Genomic DNA, 27,579 nt, shown 5'->3' on the forward strand with positions numbered 1-27,579 from the left:
GCGGCACCAAGGGCCGGAAAGGGGCTCGGCACCACTGCTCCAGAGGCTCAGGATCCCGCAAAGGGAGTAGCCATTGGGACTCCTGTAGGGGCAGCCAATGTCCCCACGACACACCTCAACTGGTGCCACAGACAGCCCCTGGTTGGCCACAGCGGCAATGGCCACAGCAATGGCCTTATTGGAGCCCATGGGGCTTCCAGATGGGACTGGGGCCACAGTCCCTGTCGGGGGTTCAGCCCATGCCCCCTGCTGTGGAAAAGGGATGTGAGGACCATTCCTTGGATGAGGAATCGGACCCAGGGGAGGGACCCTCCATGGGTGCACCCGGTTGTCGGGGGGGGAAACAGCCACAGGTCGCACCTTGGCAGTCCTCCTCCTCCTCCCCAGACGAGGCAGCCTCCAGGGACCACATGGTGCCCCTGAAAGATTTTAGGGCGCACCAGGAGCTGCTTAAGAGGGTGGCCTCTAATCTATGGCTAGAGGCCAAGGAGTTAGAAGAGGAAGAGGATACCCTCTTCAATGTATTCGGGACAGATGCCCCAGCAAGGGTGGCCCTACCCGTCCATGACAGGGTCCTTAAAATTGCCAAGGCTTTGTGGCAAACCCCTGCCTCACTCACCCCTACTTCTAAAGGGGATGAGAAGAAGAACTATGTCCCAGCTGAAAGGTTTGAGTTCCTGTTCACTCACCTGGCTCCGGGAACCCTGATGGTGGATGCGGTCAACCAATGAGACAGACAAGGGCATCAGGGGTCCACTCCCAAAAACAAGGACAACAAGAAACTGGACTTGTTTGGGAGAAAGGTTTGCAGCCCTGCAGTTTAGGATTGCAAACCACCAGACCCTGCTGGGCAGGTATAACTTTAATCTATAGGACTCCCTGAGATGGTTTGCTGAGGTTTTGCCCCAAGACCAGGCCGCAGACTTTGCCATGGTCCTGGATGAGGGGATCACAGTGGCTAGGGCGGCACTGGAAACATCCAGCGATGCCGCAGACTCGGTGAGTAGGGCAATGGCCTCTGCCATTGCCATGAGGTGGTGCTTGTGGCCGCAGTCCTCGGGGCTGTCACAGGAGCTGCAGCAGTCAATTCAGGACCTCCTCTTAGATGGGTTGGGCCTGTTCTCAGACAAGACTGATGCGAAGCTGCACGGCCTTAAAAACTCTAGGGCCATGCTTCGCTCCCTGGGCCTGTACACGCCCCAGGTTTCTAGGTGGCAGTCACGGACACAGGTGTAGCAGCAACCAAGGCCCCCGCCTAGGGTCTTCCAGCCCCACAGGGGCAGGGACAGAAATAGGGGGTTTGGAAGGTGAAATCGGCCCCTTAGTTCGTCCTCAGCCTCCCAGCAGGGACTCCCCAAGGGGTTGGGTAATTGAAAGAGGCAATTTTGATGGTGCGCCCAAGGGTGGCACCCCTACCATCTCCCTGGATCTGCCCCAACCCTTCCTGGACAGATTAAGACCCTTCTATGCACAATGGGCATCCATTACATCGGACCATTGGGTTCTTGGGGTAGTCCTTTGGGGTTATGCCCTACAATTTGCGTTACTCGCCCCAACAACTCTCCCCCTCCATCCCTCTTCAGGGACCCCTCTCACAAGCAACTCCTCTTGCAGGAGGTGGTCACCCTCCTCAACCTGGGAGCAGTGGAAATGGTCCCCCAAGACAAAGGGGAAAGGGGTTTTATTCGAGGTACTTCCTCATCCCGAAGGCGAAGGGGAGTCTGAGTCCCATATTAGACCTGCGTCATCTAAACAAATATGTCAAACGACTCAGGTTTCGCATGGTCTCCCAAGCCTCCATTATCCCTTCTCTGGATCCAGGAGACTGGTATGCTGCCCTCGACTTGAAGGACGCATACTTCCATGTGTCTATCCTACCCAGCCACAGGTGCTTCCTCTGTTTCATGGTGTCTGCTTCACATTAACAATTTACAGCCCTGCCCTTTGGCCTCTCGTCAGCCCCCAGGATGTTCACCAAATGTATGGCAGTAGTGGCGGCCCACCTAAGACAAAGGGGTGTACAGATCTTCCCATACCTGGACAACTGGTTAATCAAGGGCAGGTCCAGGTCCCATGTACAGAACAGCGTGGCCCTCACCTGCTCTGTGTGCAACAAGCTGGGTCTGCTCATAAATGAGCAGAAGTCCACGCTAACCCCGGTGCAGTGCATAGAATTCATTAGGGCCACCCTGGACACTTCCCAGACCAGAGCCTTCCTCCCACAACCTCGGTTTGAGGCTATGGCAGTGATTATCGCCCAGCTGCACTGGTGCCCCATGACAACAGCCAGGCACTGCCTACAGCTGTTAGGCCACATGGCCTCACATGGCCTCACCTGAGGCTCAGGCTGCTTCAGGCGTGGTTGGCCTCAGCATATGTGCTGAGCAGACACCCTTGGACCAGGTGTCTACGGTTCCCCCACCAGTCCTAGCATCCCTAAAATGGTGATGGACTTCTAAGACAGTGATGTGGGGCGTCCCTTTCAGAGATCTGGCCCCGTCGGTCACCCTGATCTCCGATGCCTCGGATGTGGGATGGGGAGCCCACATCAGTGCCAACCTGGGCACTCAGAGGCTCTGGACGGGGGAGGAAAGGCACCTGCACATTAATGTAAAAGAGCTCAGGGCCATTTGACCAGCATGCAAGGTGTTCCTCCGATTCTTGACGGGCAGGGTGGTGCAGGTGTTGACGGACAACACCGCAGCCATGTTTTATATAAACAGGCAGGGGGGAGCACGCTCCTTGGCCCTTTGCCAGGAGGCCATCCACCTGTGGGACTTTGCAGTGAGGCACAACTTCCACTTGTCTGCCTCTCACCTCCCATGGGGTGAGGAATGACAAGGCAGATCACCTCAGCAGGTCGTTTCTACCCCACCAAGACTGGTCGTTGCACCCGGAGACCGTGACTTTGATCTTCCACAAGTGGGGTGATCCCCCACTGGACTTGTTCACTTTGTCCTGGAACAAGAAGTGTCCGAGGTTCTGCTTGCTCCATGGTCGCGAGCCAGGATTGATATCCGACGCATTCCTCATCAAATGGATGGGGACCCTCACGTATGCGTTTCTGCCCATTCCGCTCCTACCCAAAGTTTTCTTGAAAATCAAGAGGGACAGGGTGGATGTGATACTCATCGCCCCAGCCTGGCTGAGACAGCACTGGTTCAGTATGCTGATGGACCTGTCGATCGCCCCGTCTGTGGAGCTCCTGAGATGGCACGACCTTCTCTCCCGGGACTGCGATCACCTGCTGCACCCGGACCTGGACTCCCTGCATCTCACGGCCTGGAAGCTCTGTGGCTGACGGAGGCAGAAAGAGCCTGCTCGGCGCAGATCCAGCAAGTCCTGCTGGGCAGCAGAAAACCTTCAACAGAGGTTGTGTATTGGGCTAAGCGGAAGCGGTTTACCTGCTGGGCAGAGTCCCGGGGTATTCCACCAAGTTTCTCTCCTATTCAGGCGATCCTGGAGTATCTGCTCCAGCTAAAGCTCCAGGGCCTGGCATTGGCCTCCCAGAGGGTTCACCTGGTGGCCATTTTGGCCTTCCATCAGCCGCTAGAGGGGAGATTCCTGTTCTCCCATCCCACGTGGGTCAGGTGCCTCAGGGGGTGGAGAGGCTTTATCCGCAGGTCTGTGACCCGGTGCTTCCCTGGGATCTCAACCTGGTCCTCTCGAGACTCACAGGGCCCCCCTTTGAACGCATGGCTTCATGCCCTCTGCTCATCCTGTCAGGGAAGGTAGCCTTCCTGGTGGCCATTACCTCGGCTAGGAGGGTATCTGAGATTAGGGCCTTGACCTCGGAGCCTCCTTACACTGTATTTTATAAGGATAAGGTGCAGTTGAGGCCGCATCCAGTCTTCCTGCCCAAGGTGGTTTCCCAATATTCATTGTAATCAAGATATCTTTCTCCCCGTGTCTTTTCCCAAACTGCACGATTCGGAGGAGGAGCGGAGATGGCACTTGGTGGATGTGAGATGAGCCCTGGCCTACTACATCGAGAGGACAAAGGTGTTCTGGAAGTCGACGCAGCTCTTCATCGCAGTAGCGGATTGGATGAAAGGATCCCACGTCTCCACCCAGCGCATCTCCACGTGGATCACATCCTGCATCAAGTGCTGCTATGAGCAGGCGAATGTGCCGCTTCTGGGTGTCATCACAGCACACTCAACCTAAGTTCAGGCCTCCTCTGTGGCCTTCCTAGAGACAGCGCCCCTGCAGGACATCTGCGAAGCCGCTACCTGGTCGTCGGTGCACACCTTCACGTCCCACTATGCCATCGTTCAGCAGGCAAGAGAGGATGCGGGATTCGGCAGCGCCGTGCTGAGGGCAGCTCACCGGTAACTCCTACCCACTTCCAAGGTATTGCTTTTTAATCATCTATATTGGAATGGACATGAGCAATCACTCGAAGGAGAAAACAGGGTTACTTACTAGTAACTGATGTTCTTCGAGATGTGTTATTCATGTCCATTCCACAGCCCACCCCACGTCCCCGCTGTCGGAGTTGGCAGAAAGAAGGGACTGAGGGGCCGGAGGGTCGGCAGTGCCTCTCATACTGTGGCATGTGCGCGGGGCTCCAGAGCCGACCCTACGGGGTCTGCTAAGGGGAAAAAAGTTCCAGGAACCATGCACGTTGGCGTGCACTCACCTATATTGGAATGGACATGAGCAACACATCTCGAAGAACATCAGTTACTGGTAAGTAACCTTGTTTTTTAGTTCCCTGCAGTTCTCCTCAACAGAAAGAGAAATGAAACAGTAGCTTGCATGTAGAAATAAATGTCCCGACTTAGAGCTTAGTTATGCCTTTGAGAACCACTGCATAAAGATCTTCCTCCTCTTTGCAGAAGATTAATGGTGTGTGCCCCCGTTTTCCCAGGGTCTCAGTTACAGAGCTCTGTGGGGTGAGGGTTCCTGAACCGGGTGGGGATTAGGACTTGGGAAGATATGTTTATCTCCCCAACCAGCCCCTTGGAGACTACCTGAGAACTTGGGATGGTATTAACTTATCCATGGAGTGTGGAGTGGAGAACTCCACTTCAGGGGTTTACTCACCCACTGGGGGGCAGCTGTGGCCAGGTTAAGTTACTGGTAATGAGGTAGTGTCAGATTCGAGACACTGTGTATCTGTGGGGATGACTCTGCCCTCCTGTAATTTGGGAATGCACCTGTGGTCAATTCTTGTGGAAGATGGGCCATGCACTGGTAATCTCCTCTCACACATCTTGTAAGGCACTATGTCATAGGAGAGATCACTTCCTTTGGATTAGTGCAGGGTGTGTGAACTGAGCCTTGGATATTTCTCGAGAATTACTGAAAACTACCCACTATGGTTTTCAAATAGAGCAAGGCTAATACATTTGCTTCACACTGCCTGGGTTGGAGTCTGCCACATGGAATCTGGATGCTGTGAGTCTTGAAGTCTCTAAAGGTGATTTAGATGTTGGTAGGGGCAGTGCTGAGCACCATGAACTTCCAAAACCCAACTTCCCCATTCCAACAGCCAGCCATATGAGAGGATGCATCATGATGTCATCATTTGTTAATCTGCTGAACAACAATGCAGCCTTATTTCTTCTTTATCAAGAAAATTATGATGACATCATCATGAGGTGGGGGCTTTAGGCTTCAGGCTCTCTCTCTGCAGAGTGTCTGTGGAAGAGAATTCTTTACAGTCGCTAGGGAGTGATGATATTTGAAGGGCAAGGCATATTTGGCTGCTGAGCCAAAGCTGTAAAGGAAGTCTTCTCTGACACTGGAGTCAGTCCTTGCTTATGTAGCTCTCAAATCATAATCAGATTGCTTCACGCTGTCTCAATACTTGGAAAGATCTACACTCAGCACCTAGAGTAGATTATTTCTCTAGAGCATCCTTCCCATGGGGAAGCACAAACACGCCAAAAACTTTCCTGGGAGCAGAGTGTAAGGATTGGATGTGGAAAGCATTACCAGCAATGTGTATGTGTGCATGGGAAGAGGCTACAATGAACTTTCGTCTCCATTACATTGCAGTCTCAGCACTGAGGACACCCAGAGTTTCAAGCCTCCCACTCTGTGCACGTCTAAAACTGTCTGTGATGCTAGACTCGCCAGAAGGGAGGTGAGGGGCGGTGCATAGCCCTGTCCCCTCTGCACCAGGCCACAGGGTTGAGCTATAATAAGCATGCAGTACAAAAGGTGGCAGAGCTCCTGCTGTGGCATTTGCTCTCTGAGGAATCAGGATGCTTTTGGGGTTGACCCACTGCTGTGTGGCCCTTCTCACCCTCTCCTCCTAGTACAGATTGTGGTTTTCAGCCACAGTACGACCTAATACCTTCAAAATCAGATGCTGGATTAGACACTTCCAGAAAATCTCCAGTAATGAGACAGATGGCATGTATGATCAGGAATACATAATAAAGAAGTAGATTCCCTTTTTCAAGCCACCAAAGGATTATTGTATGAGTAAGACTCTTTAAGGTGGGAGACAGAAGTACTTTAACAGGTACTTTAAAGTATTTTAGTCAGTGATGCAGTTTTCTTATTCTATATAAATATTGGAAAAAATATTTAACGTTTTACATTTCAAATCTTCTTGCTTCAGTTGAAGTTATTTTTCATATGTTGTAGGTATCTTATTACATGGGACTTAACTGTGCCGATGATTTGCACAAATAGAGGCCCACAAGAACTAGCAATTCACAAAGGCTCATTGTTAATCTCTCTACTTTATCTTGACGTGTTAACTCTTAACATTTCATCTGTGTAAATCCTAGCAATGATTTCAGTCGCAGATAAAACATAGTTGCTTTAAGAATGCTAATGGCTGGGTGTGTTTAAACTAAATTATTACAAATAATTAGACTTTCGGTTGTATATGCACAGCACTGAAATAGTGTGACTCAAAAACCATGGAATCTGACCTGGATAATAAAAACAACCTGCTTGATGGGGTTTGACTAACCTACTCCAAACTGATTCTGAAAGGAGTAGATGAGACTCAGGTTTTCACCCAAGCTCTTGTTCCACCAATAGCAATACAATCTCTGACCTTTCTTGTAAACTTGGATTCAACTTGAATGTGTGGTTCATATGAATCAACTTTTAAAGTGAGTTTTGCATTGAGAAAAGTTTACATAAATGCTTGCCGAGCCATGAAACATACCATTCATCCAGCAAGGGAGTATTTCTGGTGTTCTAAGGTGGTATGGCCTTCTTGCAGAAATAGCTTTGCCTTGCCTAGAATAGCCTTGCCAACCACTGGGGTGGGTCTAGTTCAGAGCCCTGTCAGTGCCAGGCCTGTACCAGTGTTCTATAGCAGAATGCAAGAGACCCTAGAGTACTCAGTAATGGAGTAACCTACCCACCCAGGGAAAATTTCCTGTTAACTTGATAGAATTGGCTTGTGCCCCAGACTATGAGGGTTCATACACCGCCTCAAACTCTTCTTCTTGTTTTAATATTTAGTTATCACTCTGGATAACCATATTAACCATATAAATACCGAATCGCTTTTTAAAGTATAGCTGTGCTCTTGTCCTTACTGTAATATCCAGTGGCAATGAATTCCACAAACTAATCGCATGATGTGTCATTTGATCTTAACCAAGAGGCAAGGCATTTTATTCAAGGTAAAAGCAAGAGCAGGGAAATTGAAATGCAAGGCCTGAGGAAGATCTGTCTCTTAACAGTTTGACATACTACGTTTAACTTCCTGCATATTTGAGCCTGGAAACAACTCCTGCTGTCACATACATTCCACTGGAAGCACTGTGGGTTCTATCTCATGTCTGAGGATAGAGTGTGACCCAGAGATGTTATATGCTATATGTGGAACATGGTATTCATCTGAAATTTTGTACTGGAAGACTTGTCAGAGCTGGTTAAATGATCAAAATCATACAGCAAAACCACAGCCCTCCCCAAATTAAAAATATTTCCCATCAGACACAGATATCTAGCCACCCACCCATACTACAATATAAAAACACCCTAAAACCCTGCATCCACATTGTGCGGAAAAAAGATTAAATTTTATTCTAAATAAAAATGTTCCCGTTTTCCTGCTAAAGCAAGTTACCTCCTATATATAAGAATAAACAGGATCTCATTCCCACCTCATGTCCACAACCATATATTTCATGCTCTCAGACCCTTTGCATTTAAATATTCTGACTTCTCAAAATAATTTGTACGCAATCAAACATTTCTTTATTTTAGTCCAATTTTTTTTTTTTTTTTGCTTGCTGTGATACATCTTCAGAGGTTTTTAAAACCAGGTTAAACAAACCTCTGCAGAGATGGTCTAAGTATACTTAATACTGCCTGTGCACAGGGGGATAGACTAGATGACTTCTTAAGGTCCCTTTTAGTCCAACTTTTCTATGATTTTATGATATCGGGGTACTGATCCCTGTCTTGTGCTGTATTCTTCTTTGAGTGGTTGCAGAGGTATTTTCCAGTCAGGTGTGCATGCGCCCAGCGCACTGAATCTGGACTACTTTGCTTAGCAGTATTTATTGGGACAGTGCCCATGCCTGCTGGCCCTTGTAGCCCCTTCCAAGGCTATATAAGGGTGGTGGTGCTGCCCTGATCCCATCTCAGTTCCTTCTCACCACCCAGGGCTAGAGTTGGAGTGTTTGTGTGGTATTTACATCCTGACTTTTTAATCTCAGACTGAGATTTTGCTGTAAATAGTTTATATTTTAGTTAGTTAGTAGTGCCCTCAGTATTAGTTCAAAGTAGCTAGTTTAAATAATTATCCTGGTGCGATGACCTCACCAGGGTTGAAAAACTGTCTGTTCTGTGGGGTGGCTATTCTAGCGATCCCCATACACAGTGTTTATTGTGCCTAGGAGAAGATCACATTAAAGAAAGTGTTTCGTTTGCAAATCTTTTGAGAAAAGAATGCAGATGGCAGAGACTTGAGAATCAAGCAACACTTTCTGGGGTCCATTGGCACAGTTGCTATCTTTTGGTATGAACAAGGACTGCGGTATAGTCCTCATCTTGAGATTCAGTTCTGACCCTGTCTTTGCTTTTGGTACTGAGCGGCACGGCAATGCCCCTGCCAGTCCTCCGGATGATGACTTCTTTACTGTTTGTGGTGCCGATGAAACGGGCATTTTCAGAGTGGACATTTGCTCGCTTCACCTGGGGTGTCTCCGCCATTACCTTTGGATGATTCCCTTCCCCTTTCCCTCATCTTTGAAACACCAGTCTTGGAGATTGTTGGGACCTCCTATGGATCCTGATCAGTATTGGGATCGGCACTGTTCATGCAGTAGAGATGGGCTCTTGGCCCAGTGCCTACTGGTCATCAATGCCATATCGCTATCCTCAGTGGTCTCTGTGGAATCCACAGAATGTTCCTTATTCTGTCAAATCCCGACATTTGGCCCGCTCCAGGACAAGCTCGCCCAAGCAGCCCATGGTGTTACCTCTTCAGCCACCTAAGTTGCAGACTCAGATGGAGGCTGCTTTCTTGGAACAGGTTCAGCCTGAGAGGCTTATACAGAGACTTGTACTGCAGCAGGAGGTTCCAATGGTTCCATTTCCTTCATCCTTCTCATCACCGGATGACTTTATGGTACCAGAGTCTTCTCCTCCAGTGCCTGAAGATTTTAAGGTGCATCAGGAACACCTCAGATGAATGGCTTCAGCCTTGGGTATTCAGGCTCAGTTTGTGCAAGAAAATATGCACAAGTTGGTGGACATTCTTCAGTCTTTGGCCCCAGGAAGAGTAGCTCTTCCTATTAGTGAAGCACTTTTAGAACCTGCTAAGGCTTTGTAGAAGGCTTGTCATGTTCAGCAAAACATACCAACAAGTAATATTATGTTCCTATATAGTGGTTTAGTGTTTCTATTCTCATCCTGCCCCTAACACTCTTGCAACAACTATTAATGAGAGGTTGTGACAAGGAAGATACCAGTCCATGCCCAAGGCCAAAGAGGCTGGATTTCCTGGGAAAACAATGTATTCATCCTCATCCTTGCAAAGCCACTGCTGAATTGCAGTACAGATAAGTACCTGCCTTTTCTTCTTCAAATGATGGCAGATATGTATTTTGCTCAGGTGACTCACAATGGTGGGGGTTGGAGTTTACCTCAGCAATGATTGCAGAGCTGCCTTCTCAAAGTTTGCCTCTGACCTATATGCTGTGGTAATAATGTGTATGGAGGGCCTGCTATTAAGGCTTGGAATTCACTGACTCTTCTTGCAGATGTTATAGCCACAGGAAAGGCTGTGTTTTGGAGAGACAATGAGTTGGCTGCTATTAGCTCGAATGGAGGACCCATGTGGGCGGCCAATACAATATTAAGGTCCCAAATTGGGATCATTTCCTTCACAGGTGGACAATGCCTTTCAGAAATCTCACTACCATGGAGATTGAAAAGATCAACTTTTTCCCTGGATCAAAGAATGGAATTCTGAGATCGCCACCCTTATGTATCTGTAAACTGCAGAGTGATGCAAAATGTTGGATTTTTTTTTCAATAGGGGCTATTTGTTATACTGGAACCCTGTAGGAATCTTGATTTGCAACTAAAATATATTTTATGAATCTGCCTTTATGTTCCTTGATCACTTCAAAGTTTTGATAGTTTAGTAAACAAAATAAGAAATTAAAGAATAGTAGCAGCGTCCTTTGCATATGTTTTAAGTCACTTGGTAGAACTGGCAATCATTTTAATTTGAAGTGTGAACTCAGTCTTATGCGAATGTGGAAGTGACACACTTCAGAATTAGTAATGATTTAGAAAGCAAAGCTAGTGAAATTATCAATTTCTCTCTGGAGGCCTGACACTGGGGTTCAACTGGTCTGTTTCAGACTCTTGCCGCAAAGATTTATCTGTGTTTCACCAAGTATGAAAAATATATGAACCACGGGACTTCTGGCTGATCTCCCAAAAAGCCATCAAGCCGCCTCCATTAATATCAGCACACTCATAAATTTCCAGAATGCACTGAAGTAGGCAACTTTTGCCACTGAACAGAAGCTTCCAAAGTGTCCCCTGCCACCTGTAAATTCAGCAACACCCTATAAAACAGGTTTAACTACACATGGCCTTAATTACACATGACACTCCTTTTGGAAATAGAGGGGTTCACACTTTTAAATTGGACAGGGTGGGAAGGGGTGTCCGAGCAATCAGAGAAGACAACTAAATTTGTCATTGTTTAAATTGCTAACAAATCTAGCGTGTTGACTCCAACCAGTGGGAAACAGCCTTTAGAATCACGGCTACAGGTTGGGCCTCCTCAACATATGGTTCTTCAGAGTCATCTTGCTTGTTAATTTTCATTTTTTTTTTTCATTTTTCATTTTCATAATTCTTTTTTTTTTTTTTTTTTGGCCCCACAAAAACAAATACATATATTTATCATGGTGTTGCTTTTCCTCTGTTCAATGGAACACTATATTGGATGGTGGGCTATTGATTTTGGCTTCTCATCGGCTGAGAAAGTGATGCATTTGTACTCCATTCTTTTTGGTCTTTCCAGTCCTCAATATTTCTACCAAAATTAGTATATGTGATAACTAGATACACAATGGAAGCATATTAGACAAATGAGGGAAGGCCAAAACATTGTCCATTATTGTTTAGATTTCCCTTATTATAAAATATTACAAGTGTTACTCTTCCTTATATGAAGGAAAATTCCATGCATGTTTCAGCTTAGCAGTCTGCAAGCTCAAGTATTAAGCAGTTAATACCAAAAATAAATTGTCAAACTTTATTTGGAAAATATATTACAGCTGATCCTTCAAATCCTGCTCCTGGTGGTATTCAGTATCTGTAGAAATATGTCCTGTGGTAGAAAGGCCATTCCTCTGATGGAGTTGATGGTGGCTCATGTGGAAGTTACTGCATGGCTTGGTATGAATGTCTGATTCAGAGATGAAGTGACCTGAAGCAGGAAGTGGTTTAAGGCACCCAAAGTGACTGAGCTGATCCCCTGATTTGAATTCAAGAAAATATGCCAGATACCTGCTGATGATTTTATGGTGCTATGGAAAGGTCGAAGGAGAGCACTTTGTACTAGTAGTTTTTCTTGCCAATGCAAAGTCTTAGTTTGTTACCCTTTTGTATCTGAAAATAACATGAATCTGTTGAGGTTTAACCAAGTAAAAATATAATTAATTCCCCTTGTCTTTTGTGAATAAAGAAGTAGCAGGAGTAAAGCCTCTTTGCTCCGTACTGATGAGGAATGTCTTCTATAGATCCCATTGGGAAGAGTGGAGTTTACTTAATCTCTCAGCACTTTGTAATGTGAAGGATACCTGAAAAAAGGTGAGGAAGAGGTTGGAGAGTGACCTAGAGTGGAACTAAATGAACTAATCTCTTTGTTTTTTCTGGGCTGTATGGAATAGAATTATTACAGGTATATATGTTTCAGAAATTAACCAGACATTTCCCCAAAACCAAAGGAGAGTAGTATAAATCCACCAAGGAGGTGAGTTGCAGGCTGCCAGGTGTATCTTCTAACTCACTGGGTGCCTGAAGCAGAAGCAAAGGATGTGCCTGGTTCAGGGAATCGGCATTGTCTTCTGATGTGTAGATCTTTACTTCTACAAAACAGACAGTTCATGGAAAGGCTGCTGAGGATGATCTGAAGACTTCTGCCATGAGTGTTGCGTTGCTCCTGTACCAGCCTTCCTACAAGAAAAATCTGATCCAGTTCTAAAGTCAATGAGGAATTTTCCAACTTTTCCTTAAACAGGTCCAGTGCCTTGAATGGAAGGTCCTCAATTCTGCCATAAGCCTCCTGTGACAGATCATAACTATGGAGCCACAACAATCTCTGTATTGCTGTTGCTTTTGTCTTGATACAGCTGTAGTAACTGACATCACAGGCTGCCAACACAGCAAGCTTTGTCTCTCTGCAAATTGATAGAAGGGACTAAGGGAGTTATCCTTATTACCTGCAGTGATTGAACAGATCTGAGGGAATATGGCACTGGCTTCTTCTATTCCCTTGCTCTGAATTTGTGATTGTGTGTGGGATGGCACATGCATATGGTACCAAAGATTTGTGAGTGTATGCCTCAATAAGATAGACAGAAAGACAAATGGGAATATTTATAAGATGGAAGAGAGGGAGATGGTGGCTTCTATGGGGATTCAAAGAAAATCCCAGACAGAGGATTGTGAACAGGCTGACCTCCAACTTTATATGATGGCAAGACATCCCCAGGATTTCCATTTCCAGGTTGCAGCCTGTCATTGGAGAAGCTATTTTAATATCTGCTGCTTCCAGGACTGAAGGTGTGTGTGTGTGTGTGTGTGTGTGTGTGTGTGTGTGTGTGTGTGTGTGTGTGTGTGTGTGTGTGTGTGTGTGTGTGTGTGTGTGTGTGTGTGTGTGTGTGTGTTACACATGCCACAAAGTCAGGCTTTTTTCAGACCGTGCTTGAAAAAATGTAAGTCCTCTTGGACCCACAGAAGCAGTTCCTCCAAAGCAAGGCTGGAGATACAGTGGCAGGGGCCACTACTCACTATTACTATGGCTCAAGCTAGATCTGTCCTGTGGGCAGGACTTCAGTTGCTGAAGCTGTCACCCAGCACCTTCCTTGAACAGAAAGAGTAATGAGTACAGAATGTGAAATGTAATATGGTAGCCCCAGCCTTACACAAATAAATGCTTTCCCTATTCTGTTGACTTTCAGTATGAAAAAACTATTCATCCATTCATCTTCCTCCCACCTCTTTCTTTCTGCTTTCCATGGAGACCTGCGAACAAGCATCTTGGCATTAATCTCAGCCCAACAAAACAGTCTTATGAAAAAGGAAAATATAACATGATCACCCCCTATTTCTTTTCTACTTCCCTCGTGATCAAAGGCTGAGCTGGCAGACAGGAATGCTTAAAATGAATCTGTAACACACAGGAACCCCCTCCTTTAGAATTAATCTTTCACTCTTTCTGACAGTGCTCAAGTCAGCAGGCTGAGCAAGAGGATCTTTCAAAGCTAATCAGTAAAGTATAAGCCTATTATGAGAGCACATTTATCTCTTGCTGCCTCCTCCCTCCAGAAAACCAATCCCCAAATCTCTGGGAATAACACATAACGTACATAAAAGTTGCTGTTACTTAGATTCCCTGTTATTAGGTCAGCAATGTTCCTTAGAGCTCTGAGCATCCTCCAAGAAATTCACAAAGTTTGTTACAGCAAGAGGGCATCAGATACATTACAGCAAATCCTGTATATTAGGCCTTGTCTACAAACTAGAAAGGTTTGTTGACAAAAATTTTGCCGGCATACAGCCACTGCTGTAATTAAATCGCTGTTGTGTGTCTTCACTGTCTCCTTCTGTCCGTGGAGTGCATTCACGCTATCAGCTTTTTTGTTGACAAAGTGAGCAGTGCACGGTGGGTCGCTATCCCACTGTACAACTGCATGCAGGATGCTTTGGGAAGGATTTGCAATGCCTCATGGGACAGGAACAGCGTCTCATCATGAAAGTTTCTGAATGCCATCATTCCATGGACATCCTACTAGTTTGACAGTCGCTTTTAAACTGCTCTGTCAGCCAAGCTAACACTGATGAACACAAACATAAGAAGCTCACAGAAACGGGGGCAAGGAGGAGTGTGTGTGTGTGTGTGTGTGTGTGTGTTTGTGTGTGTGTGAGAGAGAGAGACACACACACACACACACACACACACACACTGAGAGAGACAGACAGACAGTGTGTGTTGAGGGACAGTGAATGTGTTGGATAGAAGCAACCAATCCCAAGGCAGAAGCTGCTACGCAGACAGCTCATAGCTGGCGTTCCCCGTTTCCCCAGGCTCCTCAGCAGAGACTGGTCTGGTGCACCCACGGAGATGGGGGTGGAGAGAGGGATGCAGCCCCCATCTTCCTCTCTGGCTCTGCACTGCACAACAGGAGTTACACCCTCCCCTGTAGTTTAGGGCAGGCACGGCAGGACTGCCTTCGCTGCGCTGTGGAGTGAGCTCTCCAAAGTGAGTTAACTTTGAAAACTTCCTGGGGCTTTGAAATGGGAGGGTCTAAGGCACAGGGCTGCAGGACAGCTGAGCTCAAATTGCTTACCAGAGTGGCACTCAGTATGACATGATAGGATAATCAGGAGGCTATTTTCAGTGATATAACTTTCAGGGCGGTGGCTACACGTGTGCTTTTTGCAAAAACTTTGCCGAAAAAGGCTCTACAGCTCTTGTTGAGGTGGTTTTATTTTGTCGACAAAACAGGACAGTTTTTTGTCAACAAAAAGATCACTGCAGTATGTACGCCAGTTTTGTTTTGTAGACAAAAGTCACTTTTTGTCGACAAAACTCTCTGGTGTAGACCAGGCCTTAGGCTCTCGCTGGTGACTCTTGAGGCTATCTCAGGTAGTAAAAACCTCATTTTGATTTCTGATTTTTCATCTTGACTTCTGTCCAAAATGCATCCAAGAAATTTGACACAGGTGGTGGTTTTTTATTCAATTTACACAGGGGCACTTTCATGTCTTCTGACTGTTTAGTGCTGACTATAGCTTGGGTTTATAGTTATCGCATACTAAGAGGTAGTTACTTTGAAGAATTACAAACAAGTGCTGCTATTGTGTTCAAGGTTGTGGTTTTAGGTTTAAGCCGACAATAAAAAGCATATAAGAAACACTATTTTTCATGCTGCTTCTGCTCTCCACACCCTTTTACAAGCATTTCAAGGGAAGGAGAAGAATGGCAGTTAGTTCACAGTGCATATACACATGAAACCCCAAAAAGACTCAAGTTGCAGAAAAATGCCTCTTACATCTTTAATAAAACCTAAGCCCTAGTTATGTAACTTCTAATTTATACAACAACATAAACCTCTGCATTGTCAAAGTGATGTGTGGGGGCTTCCCTGGGAGTTGTGTGGTTGAAAGCTGGAACAACTGGGAGGTATTTAATTACAGATGCTATTAAGTTTGGAATGTTTGTATCCTTGTTCTACAACTCACAGGGGCACTTGTGATAAATAGGAGACCTTTGTGCACAATGCATTCTCTAATGTGAGTGGCTCTATTTCTTTAACTGATTTTAAGCTTTTAACAATTACCCTTATTTTCAAGGGTGGTGCTCAGAGACCAAACAAAATAGAAGCTTGGAAATGTTCAAGTAAATGATTCACCAGGCAGATAGGTACAGATTCAGGAAATAAGCACACAGATAACCAGAATGATGCATAGTGCGGCTATAACTAGGATCATAAAAAAGAGGGAGTTACAAAAATACAAATGTAGAATTCTCCAGTGCAATTCCAGTGACAGGGCTACAACAAAATAGTCACCCTTTTCATTTAATTTACTCTGTGGGAAAGGGTTTTTAAGAACGCCTATTCCATAAAAACAGTCTTGGATTTAAGAACAACTGTAGTTATACTTAGTCTTTTCTGCAAAGAAAGGGGAATAAATATTTATAGCGGCACTGTCTTTTACAAGTGGGGAAATTCAATATCTGCCCATTGTTTTTTATGGTACGATAACAGCTGTCTTGAAAGACAACATCTGCTATTTGTATTTGTTGTCACATCCTTTTCCAGTGGAATATTAGGTATGGGAGGAACGAATAAGTTGGTTTTATTTTTTTAGTATATGCAGCATAACTTATCAGAGAGAAAAGGAAGTTTGTATACCTTCTTCAGTTATTGGATTTTAATAGACTATGGAAGATCATAAAATTAATCAAAAGTTCTAGTTAAAGGACAATTTATAAGCTACATTTAAAAGTTTATCTTGTTTCTTAATTTTAAAGAGATTAAAATATATCCTTGCATGTAATAAGAAATGTAAATCTTGGCACATAAATGGTCCAGCCTCTGTTCAGTGAGGCATGCAGGGAACAGGACACAGAAATTCTTCTTGCATCATACATCATTCCTCATGCATCATGCTGACAGTTTAGCTTTACATGTTACACATCCCTTCCATATTCAGAAATCTGTAGATTCTCTTCTTACATTCATTTCTATCTGAATAGATACCTGTGGGAAGCTTGTTTTGGCCAGTTACAGAAAGCAAAAAGGAGGGCAGATAATTCATTATGACTTTGTCACTATCCGGCTGTCTGGAGCGGCTCATGACTGTTAGTGCCATCCTCACAGCAGACTGTCAAGAAACAGGGCACAAATCCCAAACTTGTTGTGTGTTCTATACTTTGATTTCACCATCCAAGTATCAAGTGTGAACTCCTCAAACATTGTAATAGTCTTAACATGGAGTCACAGACAGTCCCGTTTGGCATTTTGGTCAATCTTGCCACCCAGATAAACTTGCCTTTGTGATAGATGGTCCCTTTAACCAAAAATCACATCACATCAGTATTCAGGTTATTGCCAGTCCAAAAGGACCACTCACTTACTGCTGGTCAATTGCATCCTAGATCTCTCACCAAAGACAAACGCTTGTAGCCAATCCTATAATAAATTAACTAAAGGTTTATTAACCAGGGGGGAAAAAGTGTGTATTTTTACCTGCTTTAACTTTGTAAATAACGCTTGACTGAGATATAGCCTTAGCTTCCAAAAGATGGTGGTAGCCGCCATCATCTGGAAGCTGATGATAGTAGCTGCAAGATTTACGTGTCCTTTAGGGTTCTCAACCTTTTTTGGACCAGGACTCATTTGTAAACACTGAAGGCCAGTCCCAATCCAGTAAATAGCTTAAGTAGAAAACACACCAAGAGTTCTGGCCCCAAAATACTTATTACCCACTGCATGTAATAATAATAATTAATAATGATAACAAGTCAAAGCAGCTCATCAGTCAGAAAGTTAAAGGCAGAAATCAATATCAAGAGGAACACATTATATGGAATGTATTATATTATACTCTTATTAATGAGAAACCTTGAGCTTTCTTCTCTTTGACGAGTTTATCAAAGTTCAGTGTAATTGTAGTCAGTGCAATTTGAAGGTTGTGTTCAACATCCAGTCTATTCTTGCTCTTCTTCTTCAGTTGAATCAAGGCAGAGAATCCAATTTCGCACAAGTATGTTATACTGAAAGGCAAAATGACTCTAATAACATGGCAATCAAAAGGAGGATATTCTTCAGCAGCACTGAAGGTTCATTTCAGGATTTTTTCTCTGTAGACTGCGCTTGCAACATAACTCAACCAGCTGAGATTCTGCCTGCATAGGTAGACTCACGTTTTCCAGTACAACTGCAAATGGATCCTGTATCCATTCTTCACTTGTGAGATGCTTGTCTGGAAAGTAATCACAGAATCTTGTGTGCAATTTAGTTAAATGATTACTGATTAGTTTTCTTCAGTGTTTCCTGGTAAGCAGAATCTTTCCAATGTTTTAGTTCTACAAACACATTATGAAACATATTCATCCTATCATTTGAAACATGTTTGTTCCATAGAAAGATGTTTTTTTTAGTGCAGCAATTTTGTCAGTTTGCTTAATGTGATTGTGTCCTCTGCCCTGTAAAGAGAGATTCAAATCATTCAGTTGATCGAATATATCTGCCAGATATGCAATATGAGCAAGCCATGTGTCGTTACTGAAAAGCTCTGCCAGATGAGACTTTTTTCTTTAAGAAAAGCTACCAACTCACTTTATGTTTGTATACGTGAGACAACATTTTTGCCACGGGACAACCAACAAACTTCAGCATGGTAAAGCACACTGCCCATTTCCTGACAGAAAATTTGAAAGCATAGTGAATTCTTGGCATTTTGTTTGATGTAATCATAATTTTGACAACATCTTTGAGTTTTGTGAAGCTCAGGTACCATGTCTTTAGCTGCTAATGTCTCCCTATGCAGGAAACAATGGTTCCACATTGCATTGGGTGATTTGAAAGGATTCTTTGAACAACTCCTGAATGGTTCTGTCATTGAAGCAGCTCCATCAGTTGTAACACCAACCTCAATCAGTTCGACCACCTCAATCCCACCAACTCCAAGTAATTATCCAGTGCAACAAATATATCATCAGCAGTAGTAAAAATAGGCAAATCAGCACCAAACAAGTACTGTTCATGGATATCAGTCTCCCATTCATGGGAATAAACCACTGAGATAATATGGTTTGATATATCTGTAGATTCATCTAATTGTAAAGCAAAACAGTTTCTTACTGAAAGACCATCAGTTGTTTGCAGCTTGATGTCTTCTGAGATATCAGGTTCTTCTCTGTATTGTATCATTGGAGAGAGGGATTTTTTAAAATTATTTTTCACCTGACTTGCCCAACAATTAGAGCACATGGCAATAGCAGAAGGTAAAATTAACTCCTCAGCGATGGTGTAAGCTTTTTCATGTTTTCGCAATGCGGTGTGCAACAAGGTAAGAGGTGCACAATGCTTGATTTCAGACGGTGGACACATTCAAGTGTTTTTTGTGACGTTTCCAAATCTTTGCTTTTTGGTTTAAAAAAAAAAATCAAGAGGCTTGTCTTTATAACTAGAGTGCTTTGTCTCCAAATGCCTGTGTAACTTTGATGGTTTTAGGCTTTCATTTGCTAACAGTTCATTGCAGATGATGCACTGCAGCCTGGATCACCATGTTGGTCCTCAATAAATAAAAACCCAAACTTTAAGTAAGCAGGGTCGTACCTACGACTACTTTTCTTCTCAGGTTGTGATGAATTCCTACTATCACTGGTACTTGCAGTTGCAACAGGACAGTTTTGAAATGTATCCATTTCACTGACTAAAAATTTACTTCATGATTAATATGCAAACTCTTCAGTGGAAGTTTTATGGAACATGCTTTCTCCATAACTCTTTGCGTATTGCATTTGGTTGGCTAATTGGTAACACTATGAGTGGATCGTGAAGGTCATGGATTCTGTGATTTTACTTGATCTTTGTTACTTCAGCCCCTGGGTGGCAGGGCTTGGGTGGCCATGATCCTTTCATACATTCTTGCAATCCACATGTTTGGGGCTAACCTAAGCTAAACAGCTGAGGATCCCTTGCTTATGCTTAGAAAGCTTTGCCCCTCAGAGTTCAAGCAGCATAGGAATACAATTTCTCCATAACAGGGATTTTTATTCTCTTCCCCCAGCATTCAAGCTGTGATGGGACCAGGGCTTGTACACATACTCTCTTTAGAGATGTGGGGGAAGCAATCAACAAAGTCTTTTGTCCAGTGATGTTCCACAATGGCTTGTCTGGCATCTATAGGCCCCTTTTTTTTTTTTTTTTGAGGAGAAGGTCACACCTTCTTGTGGTAAACTAATATTTCATACTTGGTAATGCTTTTCCCTTCCTTGGGGGTTTACAGTCTTAGCAGATGTTCTTATAGTTACAGAGCAAACACTTACATATTATCTTATAACATGAGATACAGACATTAGTAAGGTGAATACATGCAGCATCCTACGAGCATTTCATAAATTCTAAACACTAAAGATATTCATATCACTCTAATATCTATTTTAACAGTATGAACAGACATGCATGCCAGAGTAGTTTCCAGCTCTGCATATGTCAGTATTCAGTGAAGCCCAGGGGACTTGGCATGAGCTGGCACCTGGTCTACCAGCATCAGTCATTACTGCAATCCCCATATCACTGAGCCAGATTCAGATTAACTAAAATATTGGGTGAAATCCTGGCCCCCTTGAAGTCTATGGCAAAACTCCCATTTGTTTCAGTAGGGCTAGGATGTCACCTATTATTTCTATAGAATATGTTTTTGGGCATTAATGCATCTCAAACTTGGTTCAGTAATGGACCCCTTAATGACCTTATCATTTATTTTCCTCTAATTAATGTTATTTCCTTTTCCTTTTCATACCTTTAAAACACAGCAGGTCTGTCCACACAGACACAGGTCTTTTAGGGCCTGCTTCAGTGCCCACTGAAGTCTATGTAAAATCTCACTGTAGCTTCAATGGGTTTTGGACCAGCCCCCTAGCACTTTATTTTGCTCAGGTAATATTCAGTGTAACTGCAGAAAATAATGTTCTTTAAGTCTTCCAGGTTTTCCATTTAGTTTCACTGTTCACATTCCACATACTCGCTACCTCAATTTTTTTAGGTCTGTCTTTTTTAAGACTATCATCTGAATACTTTTGCCTTCAGTCTTGCACATTCTTATGGTCATACCCTACCATTCTTGTTATCAGTGAGTAATACTTTAATCCACCAGCAGCCCCATTGTTCTCAAAAGTACTGCTTATTGTAAGTAAGGGTGGAAGAATGCTCAACACTATAACACAATCATTATTGGCACTGGTTGTCTACGACTTCTGGGCTTTCAACAATTCATGTATATTCACGCTTACTGGTATGCACTAGACAGAAACTAAAGGAAGTCATGGAGCATGTAGACACAAGCAGAGCAGGATTCATCACAATGTGTATCTTAGAAACACCTGAAGACTCACTGGGAGTGAGTCACTCCATCTTTAGAAGTTTTTATCCATCTTTAGAGGTTTTTAAGATGTGGCTTGACAAAACCCTCACTGGGATTATTTAGCTGAGGTTTGTCCTGCTTTGATCAGCGGTTGGACTAGATGACTTCCTGAGGTCCCTTCCAATTCTATGATTCTATGTCCATATATTTGTGACAGTTGAGTACCATTTGGAGGCACATTGAAGGCAGGTACAACCAAGAGAGCAAAAACTGAACGAGGAATGTAGATGACCCACTTCCTGAAGTCAAACTATCATCTGTCATGTAAATTGGGTAACCAGCCAAAATGACAAAACACATACAGTGATCATGAACAGTAGTGCAAAGCAGTTGATACATGACTGATAAATCACTGGATTTGCCATCTGAATCTCCATTTTCTTTTAGTTAATAACCGATCTCACAGGTTGGTACTGGAGATTAGCAGTAGTTCACAAACAATCTGTACTTCCTTATTATGCTACTTTACAACAATAATACCATGTTAGAGCTGAAAATCTAGAATTTCTTCAACTAAAGAATACTTGCCTAAGGTGAACTTGCTCAGAAGTCCATATGCATCAGTGGTCTGAGCTTGTATACTCTTATATAGATGCTTAACTTTACTGACATGCAAAGTTGCATTGAAATCCCTAGAAATACACACAAGTAAATCTATATATGTGCTTAAGTGTTTGGAGGATTGGGCCTCTATGTAGGGCTACCTAATGGATGTGGCCAGTGGCAGGAAAAGGGACCTACGTACCAGTTATTTGATCCACTATGGCAAATCCATGTTTCTTTGTCTGATAGGAGGCTTGACGATACCTCCCCAAACCTGTACATTCTAATAGGAAGCATTACCTCACAGCTTATAAGTATTCAGATGTAGATACAAAGCTAGGACAAAAAACTAAAGTGGAATTTATGTGTCCCCTGAATTTTAATCTCTGCCTGATTCTGTGATCTTTACTCATTCTGAGTGGTCCTTCCTTTGTGAGTAGTCCAATTGGAACTAAAAGTGCTACTCAGAATAATGCTGGCAGATTCAGGCCCTCTAAGGCAAATGCAATTTCTACAGTGCAAGTATTTTCTCTACTCTCACCGGCACTCAATGAACCATTGGCGGATCTGCTCCTGGAGACTTTCCTTGATGTCAGGACCTTCCATTTCTCTCAGATGGGTCTTGATGGAAACCAGGGCTTTCTGGTACTCAGTCTCATGCTTCCCCTGGACTTCACACCTCTTGGCTTCCACATTCTGGGCACGTGCTAATGAAGCACTAATCCTCTGGAACTGAGGAGGTGGGTTCTGAAAATGAAAAGGAAGAATGAGATTCAAATTAAAGAAACTTAATTTATGTTGGAATGCTGGGTAGCTACTCATATTCTCTAAGCTTTGTTTTACATGTGAGAAATTTAAAAAAAATGGGAAAAAGAAAACTTGCTCATAAAAAGTGCCTGGATGCACACAATAGTCTATTGTTACTATTTCAACCTTAATTAACAAAATTGCTATGTACAATAACAATCCTTCCCGCCAGGGATCCTGGGATCTCAAGGAGACAGGTGAGAATACTGCTGTGCAGCCAATGCCAACTTTATCCATGTCAGAAGGGTGCCAGATATTTTTTCAATTGAATTTTCAAATGTTTGGATTTCCCAGTGGTTCTTTTTAATTAGACAGTATTGTTTTAATTTGTGCAGTTAAAATTTTTTATAGGCACTACTTGGTCAGTTGTTTCCTAGTATTCTGTTGCAGCTGGTAAAACTCCTTTAGGAAATCCACTTCCCTTGAGTAAAACATAAATTAATAAATAAAAATCCAACCATTGTAATAAAAAAAGAGCTCCCCAAATTTCCCATGATTAGAAAACCCTGCCAAGAGGAATTTTAGGTGCTGAGAAGTTAAAGATAAATAAAGAAACTCAGCTTTCTGATTTTATGTACGTATTTTAGGATGAGTGTTTTTTATGTGGGCAATCACAGAAATATGAAAAACATCACCGATGTGGTTGAGCTACAACTTTACTATGCTGTATTTTCCATTTTGTGATCATTTATAAATTTAAAATATGTTCCTACTGTGTCAGTAAGTATTTCCCAAGTTGGAGGATAAAAACAATATATTTAAAACTGACTCATTGATTTAGTTCATCTTATTTTCTAAATTGGAAGTATTTAATTCCCTATATACCAAGGTTACCAATAAGGTTGAACAGAAGAATGAATGGAAAAGTGGGGGTGGAGGGGTGGGGGTGGGAGAAAAGATAATTTCTTGGGATTCAATAAATTGTATTCTCCTAGGTTAAGGTGACTGCCTCACACAAGGCAGCAGAGCATATGGACAACTAATTCTGTGACTATGAAAGTCAGAGTAAATATAAATTCTGTACTTTCCCCTTACATAATTTATAATTGTACCCAAACTTAAGGTCAGAAGGGACCCTCATGACCATCTAGCCTGACCTCCTGCACATCACAGCCCATAGAACCTCACTCACTCGCTGCTGTAATAGGCTCATAACCTCTGGCAGAGTTACTGATGTTCTCAAGTCATGATTTAAAATTAGAGAATCCACCACTTACTCTAGAGAATCTTAAGTCACAAAGAATCCACCACTTACTGTAGTTGAAACCAGCAGGTGACCCGTGCCCCACTCTCTAGGAGAAGGCAAACAACCCACCCAGGGTCTCTCTCAATCTGACCTGAAGTGAATGGGAATCTTTTTGTTGACTTAGTGGAGCTTTAGGATCAGGCTCTACATTCTGTTTGGTCTACCATGGTATTTTCTATTATCACTTCATTGTCAGTCACTGTACTAGAGAATACCTACAAGAAAGAAAGTGTGAGGCCTTTACTAAAGGACTGGTCAGTTCTATTTAGGATCGTTTATATGGTTCTCTTAAGTTTTGCACTAGATTCCAGTGATTACTGGCCTGTGTCAAATAGAAAAGATGCCCAAAGAGTGTCAAGTAAACTTCAGTTTCAGCTGTATCAGAGGTGTGATCATCTTAGACTCTGATTCAGGAAAGCAGTTCACAATTTTTCTTGTATCTGGACCATACTCAGGCGGCTTACAACAAAATGATGCATAAAGGAAATGGACAAGACCAGTCAATGAGCAAATATGTACAAAATACTAGAGCAGCAGTATGCTCTTGGGATGCAGTTCTATAGATTCTGTACTTGACCCTGTTACCAGAACGTACTGCCTTGGGTTAATTTTCAGAGTTTCCATAGAAGCCAAGACCCTCCATTCTACATTCAGCAAGCCTCATAAAATACTTTGCAATAAATATTAACAATTATTTACACTTGTATCTTTTCACCTAAGAATCCCAATGTCCCTTAGAAATATTAAACATGAGAGTATCCAGGGCCGGATTTACACCTAAAGGGCCCCTACCCACAGCATCTTCAATGTCGTCCCACTAGTGCCATGATGGGGGACAGAGGGACTGGCTGGGCCAGCTCTGTGGGAGGGATGGGGGGGGAGTAGAGGAGATGGGGCGAATGGCTTGGCCAGCTCCTGGAAGAAAGAATATGCTCACCCCAGGTTCTGGCTTCCAGCCTAGCCAGGGAGCAGAGCCTCAGGGGCAAGAGGAGGAGCAGGGCACCAGGGCCCCAGGAAAGAGGAGGAGGAGCAGGGCAAGGCCTCTAAATTGGCCAGGGCCCCTGGGCACAGGTCCCATTGGCCCGTGTGGTAATCCGCCACTGTTTGGGCACCCCTAGAATGTCAGCACCACTAAGCATATGCCTATTGGACCCACTTGGAAATCTGGCCCTGAGAGTACCCTTTTGCAGTAGGTATTATGCCACTTTCTCGGTACTTGCCCATTTGCAGCACCAATGGAGAACCTATTCCCAGATCTTACTCTGACTATAGACACCATTACCCCTTAAACAGTCTCAGAACTTTTCTATTTGCTTGAATTTAAAGAAATTCTAGGAAGAATTCCTAGAATTCCTCTGATCCTTCTCAGCAAGAGGAATTGAGAGGTGAGAGAGAGAAAGAGAATCACACATGAATTTTTCTGATTTGGGGCAACTCAGTGTTTCTCTTTATAAGGAATGTGTATTAGCATATGGCCTAAACCAGCTGGTCAGGCCTTGGTAGGCACACTGGCCAAGTTAGTCCTTGAACTGGCCTAGAGAGACAGGTGGAAATCTCCTCCTTCACTAATACAAAGGGCAGCCAGTGGCAGGGAGATCTGCTCTGGCTGCTTCTTGCTGCAGGAACTATGCTATGTTTTCTCTTGTTAATTATTAGGGTACTATTTTATTAGAAAGTAACAATATGTGCCACATAGTAAGGAGAGTGTGATCATCCTCTGTATGTCTCGATAATAAATGAAAGAGAAAAGGGAAAAATTTATAAAACTTACTTTCATTAGATTTAAGGTTTACTCTATGCCCATCAACCCAGATTTCTTTATTCTTTTCATATTTTCTAAATTAAGTTACAGTAATTATGCATGTGGAAATAGTGTATTTAAATAGGGAAAGAGGCAGCTGTTGAAATGAAATGTTGCTGCTTGATTGTTTCCATCATGGAAAAGATGGAGCTAGCTCAAATATGACAGGCCAGATAAGAGAGAATTAGAGAAGAGGAGTGGGAGAGAGATTTTGAAATTAGAAGCAGCAGTGGCTGTGATAAATGACTACTGAAGGATTCATAGCGATCTGATGTGGAACACACATTACAATTCTGCTTGTGAGAAAAGACCACAAGGTTTACACATGTAAGAAATACAAGCTGGCTTCTGTTCTCAAGGAAAAGAAGGAGAATGATGAACTGCAGTATAAAAATCATATGATGCATATTTGGCTTTTAGTAAAACATTTACAAATATACATACAATAGACCTGTTTCACCATTGGGTTATTCCCCTTGAAACCAATGGAATTACACTGACAAAAAAGGGGTAAAAGTACATGGTGAATTAGGCCCAGTAGTGTCTCTCAGGATCTTTCAAAATGAATTAAAATTGGCTTAAATATGGAAACTAGCAGAAAGACCACAAAGAATATTCATACAGAGGAAAACATGAATTTAGGTTGATGATGGCATGGAAAGGGACTGACATGTAAGGAAAGGTGGAAAGAGTTTGTTATATACACCTTGGCTAAGCAACAAATAAAATTGAAACAATCTAACTATCTAAAATATTAATTTAATCTTGGTGTTTAAGTACTAATCACAATGAGACAATGATAAGTTTATAGATATGTGAAGGATATAAACACTGAAAAAAAGAAGTTAGTTGATAGGGCATAACTAACGATGAAGGGATGAAATAAAAGAAGAAAATTAAGGCTCAACATGGAGGAAAAAACTCCTGGTAGCGAGACTTATTAAGCTATAAATAGTCTCCCAAGGGAAGTTTTAGAAACCTCAGCACTTGGGTCAGTTAAAAAAGAACAGTGTCAACTTGATATTAGTGAATTTAAAAAAAATAAACCAGCTATAATTTTGTATACTATCCTGGTTCCTGAATCCAACTACCAATTTTTGTGCATTTACAATCATATTTCCCTACTTTCTTAAAAAAGGTTTTTCTTCTACTCTTGCTTTGTGAAAGACCCAGACAATTAACAGAGGAAAATGACAAACTACACAAAGTAGTACAGTGCTGGTTGTGTACAAAAGTATGTTATTTTTTTTATAATAGTTAAGAAATGAAATGTACTTTTTAAACAAAATCTTTAAATAGGACCTCCAGCCTTGTCAATTAAATGAAATGAAATGTCAATTAAATGAAATATAAGGAAAAATGAGTTGAACATTGCCAGTGACGTTCAGTTGTGAATTAGACAATAATTTTGCTGTCCTCTTGTTTTACAAAAGAACAAAGCCAATAAGATGGTACCTTATTGGAGCTCTGTTTCAGTGGACTTTAAGCTGTTCTCTTTGAAAGTTGACATAAAAATGGTATCTTAAATTTCACGTATTTGAGGTAGTGCTAAGAACCCAATTTTCAAACTTTGGGGCTACATATGGCACCTAAATCCCACCTTCATGGCCTCTCTGATCTTTGACTGTGACACAGAACCTAGAGAACCCAGCAGGGTGAACCCCACTGAGTTTTCTTTGCATGTGCCTTTCAAAGAGGGAGATGTTCAGGGGACTACAAAGGAGATAATGAGGCATGACCTACATGCCTAGAGCATTCAATGGTGCAGGAAGAAAGTAAACAGTAACCTGATGGAGGGGTTGCCCCTCTAAGGTGGTGACTGTCCCCCATGACAACATGG

General features: G+C 43.1%; 1 protein-coding gene across 1 annotated transcript in view; it reads right to left on the bottom strand.

The window, feature by feature from the left end:
* Positions 1-27,579, bottom strand: part of IQCA1 (IQ motif containing with AAA domain 1) — a 141,467-nt gene that overhangs the window by 83,844 nt on the left and 30,044 nt on the right. The window contains exon 6 of the mRNA XM_067548658.1: positions 22,427-22,632. Coding sequence (XP_067404759.1) covers positions 22,427-22,632 — 206 coding nt within the window. The remainder of the gene's footprint in view (positions 1-22,426; positions 22,633-27,579) is intronic.

Source organism: Emydura macquarii, unplaced genomic scaffold, assembly GCF_026122565.2.
Source record: "Emydura macquarii macquarii isolate MOO-44397 ecotype Brisbane River unplaced genomic scaffold, CSIRO-AGI_Emac_v2 contig_1253, whole genome shotgun sequence".
NCBI classification, from domain to species: Eukaryota; Metazoa; Chordata; order Testudines; family Chelidae; genus Emydura; species Emydura macquarii.